At 49.8% G+C, this 6,810-nt stretch overlaps 3 protein-coding genes across 3 annotated transcripts in view; 1 reads left to right on the top strand and 2 right to left on the bottom strand.

Annotated features, from left to right (window-relative positions):
• Positions 1-57, bottom strand: part of BDV17DRAFT_266666 (uncharacterized protein) — a gene marked incomplete at its 5' end in the record, with an annotated part of 1,127 nt that extends 1,070 nt beyond the window's left edge. Inside the window, one exon of the mRNA XM_073758292.1 lies at positions 1-57. Within this exon, the coding sequence (XP_073614192.1) occupies positions 1-57 (57 nt within the window).
• Positions 58-1,641: 1,584 nt separating this feature from the next.
• BDV17DRAFT_282629 (putative C6 transcription factor) lies at positions 1,642-4,101 on the top strand (the record flags this gene model as incomplete). Its single annotated transcript, XM_073760232.1, has 4 exons — positions 1,642-2,021; positions 2,087-2,198; positions 2,289-2,959; positions 3,021-4,101. 4 exons carry the CDS (start codon positions 1,642-1,644, stop codon positions 4,099-4,101), a joined length of 2,244 nt encoding a protein of 747 aa, XP_073614191.1.
• Positions 4,102-5,707: 1,606 nt separating this feature from the next.
• Positions 5,708-6,039, bottom strand: BDV17DRAFT_292579 (uncharacterized protein; the record flags this gene model as incomplete). The annotated part of the gene is made up of 2 exons (XM_073762405.1): positions 5,708-5,762; positions 5,822-6,039. 2 exons carry the CDS (start codon positions 6,037-6,039, stop codon positions 5,708-5,710), a joined length of 273 nt encoding a protein of 90 aa, XP_073614190.1.
• Positions 6,040-6,810: the final 771 nt, after the last annotated feature.

The raw sequence follows: 6,810 nt of genomic DNA, 5'->3' as shown, positions 1-6,810 counted from the left end.
TCCTCATCCCCATCCTCATCCCCATCCTCATCCCCATCCTCATCCTCATCCTCATCCTTTACCTTCGTGTTTTGAGGTCGTTCAACGCTTGACGAATCGCGTCAGCTGATTGGGCCTGATTCGCTGCCTCCATCGATTCCAAACCGTCACGAAACCCTCCAGCTGCTTCGCTGCTTCGCTCGTCTTGAGGACAACCGGATTCGACATCAGGATTCGATCCCAGTGAGTCGGGTGCTCTCAGGATAACAAATCACGTCACGATAATATTCTCGCCTTTGCGAAATTTTGTCCTCGAGACACTTACTCAAGGTCTAAATTGTCCAACTTTGCCGCGCAGCCTAGATCGGCTATGACGGCTCCGAATATCAAATGGTGAGTTTGAACGCCAAACTGAGATCAGCCCAGCTGACATCTTCTAGATGATGGAAACGTCCGGACCCTTTCTCCCTTCAGATCAACCCACCTTCCTCCCTTTCCAAATCGGCCGCCGGCCGCTCTTGCCTAGCTTTAGGGAACCGCCAGTTCTCGTTGAGAAAAGGAAAGTGTCTTATGATAGCGTGTCATGGGTTCGGGATTCGAGTTGTTGTGATTTCAAGAAGGCTTGCTTCTCGAGTTGAGGTCTAGTCACTTTTAAAGCAGCTCAGCGGATTCAGCACAAGAGCTCGAAGGGAAAATGTGTATATTGCGGAGGAAGGATGAAGCTCGAATGGAGATGCTAGTGTATTCGCGCTGTTGCCTCTAGAGAGGAAGAAACTAGTGATGACAGGTGGCCGGAAAGTCAGTAGTATTTATCGTCATCGAACGAAGTGCCTTGGGCTCGACTTTCGCAGAAGAAAACTCTTGTCGTGCCATTTTGCATGGTCGAATTGTGATTGCGCGGACAGCTGAATACCTTCCGTTTCAGCAGCTATCTGACGTTCAAAGTCTTGTCCAAGATCTGAACTGGGTTACCTTGGGTGCTGCTGCATAGCGTTGATTTGGTCGATTGTCGAGGGCTCGTAGTGTGATGTTGAACTTGAGTTCAGAACTTCAGACATGGTTCGCCTCTGATCTCCCGAGCGGATCTCTGTGGCTGGCATCGGCTGCCGACGCCACGAGCTCCTCATAATGATCGCTGGCAAACATGACCCTGGACCTAAGAGGTTCGGGACTTTGGGCCGGAGATTGCGGACACCCAGCTGCTCTGTATGCAGAGCATATGCCTCCATAGGCGGCGGATGACTCAGCGAGGCCGGCCCGGCCTTGTTGAGCCCTGCTGCTCTCTCAAACAAACAGAGGGCATAACAAGATTCAGTACGTTATCGGAAAAAGCATCCTGTTTCCCCTGACCCATGGGAGCCTCCTGAGCTTGCTATCGAACCGGAACCTAGTATGATTGGCGAAGCGTTTACTCTCCCCCACTCGCGGTGCCCACGCAGCCGGCAAAGCAGCCCAACCTACCACAGCGCAGCTTTGCTCACCTACGAAATGGCTTCAATCCCGTAACTGCTGAGGGGCCCGGTCGCGACTTCATGCTTGAGCCTGACGACGATTATCTAAGGCTCAAAGAACCTGCGAGATCACGCCCGCATTTTGTTTGCGGTTGGAGTTGGACGAAAGGGCATCGACTTCATCCAAGCGCTTTCCCGTTCCTCATTGATAATGAGTGATTTCCCTTTTCCACAATATCCCCCTTCGTCACAGATTTCAGAGAACGATCCGACTTATGGCTGGGTAGCATCTGGCTTTCCCCAAGCTTCTTTTCCGCCTCAAGGCCCATCCGAGGCGGCCTCCAACCAAGCTGAAAGCTCTTCTCAAGCTGTCGCTGCTGCACTGCCAGAGCATTCACTGAACAACAAGGTTGCAATTCCACGGTCAGCAAACTCGCCTGCCGTTTCGAATCGAGGTCGGGTTAGTCGAGCATGCGAAAACTGCCGTGAGCAAAAGGTGAAGTGCAGTGGGCAACGCCCGACATGCCAACGATGTCAAGATGCGGGAATCCAATGCTCATATGGCGACCGGAAGCGCGAGAAGCTAGCTAGGTGCGCAGCCTGGCTGAATCCCTCCAACGTCCCAAACAGTATGGAAGTCTGACGGTGCAAAATAGGCGGCTGAGTGATCTCGCAGCACGAGTTGAGTCTTTTGAAACTTTGCTACAGAATATCTACCCAAACTTGGATTCTTTGTCCGCACAGTATGTCGAGCAGATCCTCAGCGATGTAAGCACCGTTCCTACACAGTCAATTCTTCCCACATTTTGCACCTATTCTTCCACCTTTTCCAGTTTGCTCAATCTAGTTTCATAACAGCAGTACGATAACGACCAATCGTCGGGTCATCTACCTTTAGAATTCCCTTCGCCTATTCTCAGCACTGATCCAGGGTCTCCGATAGGCGCCATCGACTCCACCAAGGAAGACTTCAACCGCGATGAGAAGATGCAAGCCATGGGCTTCGTCGGTGAACACTCGGAAATTGCGTGGACTTTTAGACTGAAAAAAATCCTCCACCAAGGTCCCTTGGGCAAGGACACGGCTCGCGATTATGTTACCGCAGCAAATTACTTCATCGACGACTCTGACGTGATGATTCTCAGCGATGTCGACTTGTCCCAACGTCCACCTCTCGCGGCTGCCGACAGTTTGATCGAAATCTATTTCCGAATTGTCCACCCGTGCTTCCCAATCGTCAGCAAGGCCGTTTTCCTTGCGCAGTACAAATCCTTTTATTCCTCTCCTTCTATCCGGCCAGGAATGCGGTGGCTAGCAATTTTCAATCTGATACTCGCCATCGCGATGAAATTTGCGCACAACACATCGCAAGATGCCGAAATCAGCACTGACGACCATACTGTATACTTTTCGAGAGCGTGGAAACTCAGTATGGGTGATGTTACTCTGTTAAACCATCCCAACTTGCAACAGGTGCAGGTTGAAGGTCTGAGCGCGTTCTATCTGATGACGGTGGGCCAGGCCAATAGGTCCGTTGATATGCTTTGGCACTTCTGCATTTCCTGTCACGCTCAGGGCTAATGTATCAAGGTCTTGGAGGCTTTCTGGGATCTCGATCCAGTCGGCCGTCACCATGGGACTCAACCTTCGGAACGAAAGCAGCTCCATACTGTACAACTGGCGGGAGAATCGTTATAGGGTATGGTGGTCTGTATACGTGCTGCACGTATTGCTATGCGTGATGACTGGGCGTCTCCCTAGCAGCGACGAAGATTCCTGCACCACCCCTCTACCGGTACCCTTTGGCGAAGAGGAATTTTCGCGGGGTGAGGTCGAGCAATTGATTGAGAACCATGAGGCACGGACGTCCTTTATGCAGAGACTAGTATCTCAATTTTCGACACAGTCAGCAGAAAGTGCGCTAATACCCGAGTCCTTCCGGCTCCAGTCCGCTGCCGGTGGTAGCGAAAGCGATCAAATTGCTTCCGCCGCTGTCCAGATTCTCAAACCGAGCGCTTCGTTACACTTTCTCTATTTTGTGGAGCTGGGATTGATTATGCGGAGATCTATTGACGCGCTATATGCCCCAGGCGCAGGCCGAAAATCATGGCGCTCGATTGAGATGGTCGTCTCTGCCTTGAATGGTAGAACGGACAGTTGGCTCCCCAAACTTCCAGTTGAGCTTCATTTTACTCAAGGATCACCCGCCTACGAAAGAGAAAGACTTAGTCTTGCCTTTGCCTTTTATAGCACAAAAATACTAATTACTCAACCCTGTCTAAACCGTATCCTTACGCAGGCTCCGTGGAACAATCAGACCGAAAACTTTTGTACGACAATAGCCGCAATGTGCATTGACTCGGCTAGTCAAATGCTCGATCTACTACCCGAAAAACTTGACCTCGCATGGGCTTATCAATTGTGCCCTTGGTGGTGTCCTGTGCATTACATCATGCAAGCCACCACCATCCTCTTCACAAGCCTGGTTATCCGAGAGAAAGCAAACACTATTCGATACCCTAGGACTGTCGAAAGGGTTTCCAGGGCAGCTGACTGGCTTGCCGGCCTGGCCGCGAAGGACCCGTCGGCACAACGAGCTTGGAACGCGGTTCAAGACATGTTATCCAATCGTCCAATCGAGGCTGCCATGGAGCTTCAGATCCAGAGCTGACACTTCACCAAAAGGCGAGATTCACCTCATTGATTTCGCGTATCCCCAGCTCATGTAACTCTTTCCAACTCCTTTGGCCAATACAACGCACATGACTCTGTATTGGCTGAACGGCGTGACGCATAACTACCCAAAAATTGTCACTCTTAATCCACTTGCTTCAGTATCAAGGTCTCGGCAGCTTGGTACGCAGTGCTCTAAACACTGATACAAGCTCCATCGACCCAAGGCTGCATTGCATGGTATCGCGTCTGTCGATTCTACCTCAATCACCTCCACCAGCGCTACAGTAAACGATCCCGAATGTATGGTGGAGCAATGGTCACGAAGAGGTGGCTGCTTTTCGACGGTCTGATACTGGAGCACATTGGCTATATGTGGCACTTATTATTACTCATTATAGTGCTCACAATCAGCGTCTCGCAGACCACCTGTGTCTAATTCTTAAAATAAAATATTGAAGAACCGTGCCACATGGAGTCGGGGCGAGCTCCTACATGACTGCATTCATCGGAAAAGCATCCTGACGGCACCCTGTCCACGGCTGCGCTCCCCATGGTTCGTCAACTCTATATATAGACCCTTAAGGTTCCCACCCTAGGCATGTTCCTAGAAAGCTGGAGGTCCCAGCCAGCTGCATCGCAAACATAACCGGCCAATGTGATAACATGCTATCATATAGTGCCCTGCGCTGTTGTGACCAGTAGCGACGCCGTATCCCTCGGGAACCAGTCTTATCGAGTTAATCTTACTCACCAGTTGGGCTCTGGCTGAGACGTAAGGTGTCTGGTTTAATTATACGGCCAACACTGCTTCAGATATGCTGAGTACCAGCCCGTGCACTGTTATTTTGCATGAAACACTACTTTGCTAATGACCATTTTACGTAGGTTAGCTTCGGCGGGGAGGTCAGCTTCGCTTAAGGCTCTGGATGCATCACGTATGCAATCCGTTCTTACATTGCTCGGGTTTACTAGACAGGACCGCCGACATGATTAGATATTGAACGCAGTACACCTACTATAACTCGCAACAAACCTGACAAGCAGCAGAGCCCCCTTGTTTCAACCACGACTCTGAACATTTCGCTCGACATCCCTCAGACCGTATTCTTTAGAACCTGCTTTACTACTCTGCAAAGTACCCCGTAAAGATGATACCCTTCCTTCCCTAAAGACCCTGGCATCTTGAGCCAGCAACCTATCTGTTGATATATCCTAACTTCTAGTCAATCTCCGTTGGCCTCGGATACGCAACCAACCACTCCTCCCTCGAGAAACAGTGCGCTTCAGCGCGAAGGAACTGGGTGGTACTGTCATTGAGCTCTGCAAAGCTTTGCATAAGTCAATATATAAATTGGCCGTGGCCGTTTGATTAGTAACTCTCCCTCAACCGTCATCTCCTGTCTTGGCTGCAACGACCAATGGTCCTTGAATTCATGGACGAGGAGGAGGGATGTTGGGAGGAAAATTCCTATTGGGTAGGTAATATAATGATACACCAATTAGAACCGGAATGGCCTGGGTTGTAGACCATGCAATACTTGGATCGCAAACCCTCAGGAACGGCATAAACAACCGATCTCCCTCTCTTGTCCTTCCGCGCATTAACGAGCCGATGGAGATTCCATGTATTCGGTCTCATTGAGGCGCCGTTTGGTGCTATACATATGGTACATATACATACACATTAGTCCCCAGTTCCAGAGTACATAACTAACCCGAGGGTATTGGGATTGGGATCAGGATCCTCACGCTCATAGGTTCCAGGGTCAAGAGCCTTCGGCTTTACAATGCCACCTGGGCTATAAGTGAACAGATCAAAAATGCCGTGCGGTCTATGTGGTGCTGGGTAAGCGCGTAATCGGACAAGGGGACCGGTGTTTATCCGGAAGACTGGTTTGGGTGTTTTGGTGTAGGAGGCGATGAAGCCTGGCATGGGAGATAGCTGGATGTAGAGACGAGGAATAAGGGTTCTGCTGTTGATGAATTGTCAGAGGGCAAAGGTGAGTGTCTTTTTTGATGATGGCAAATACATAGTGTTACTTGGGAAGGCAGCGGACGTTGTGATAGAATCGGCCAATGGAACTTTGTCTGGATAAAATTTCCCTGACAGCGGAGTTATTTCCACGGATTCTGCTTATCTCCACCGTTTATCGGGTAAGCTTATCCACGTTATCAGAGTTCAAAATCACGTGCTAATACTGCTCTTATCAGGGAATGTCGGAGCATACTGCCCTCCGGTACCGCCTGTCCCTAGGAGCCTGATCTTGCTTAATCATCTATTAGTAAGCTAAATAACGTAATCCACGGGCGAACCGCGCTTACGGGCGAACCGCGCCTTTTCACCACTCTTTAAAACTTTTCAGCTAATAACACTCTTAAATCTAAATATTTCCTTTAATATCTATCATATTTATAAAGCTACTTATTAATACAGCCTCTAATAGTATGTCCTATAGTCCTGCAGCCACTGCAGCGTGGAGGAGCACGCTGGGAAGGTAGATAAACCTGTTCTTGAACCCCCCCCTCAACTTGTGGTTCCAGCTGCTGAAGACGATCCTGACCTTCCTGTACAGTTAAAAGGGTATTATTACCTAGAGTAGTACGTCTCCTTGCTCTTTTCTTCACTTTCCGCTCGTTTTCAGCTCGTAGGACCCTAATTTCTTGTTGTAGAAGAAGGTTTGTCTTCATTGCCATCTGGGCAGCC

Source organism: Aspergillus undulatus (assembly GCF_047715775.1).
Source record: "Aspergillus undulatus strain CBS 261.88 unplaced genomic scaffold BDV17scaffold_34, whole genome shotgun sequence".
Taxonomy (NCBI): Eukaryota; Fungi; Ascomycota; class Eurotiomycetes; order Eurotiales; family Aspergillaceae; genus Aspergillus; species Aspergillus undulatus.
This window is presented reverse-complemented; position numbering and strand designations above follow the sequence as displayed.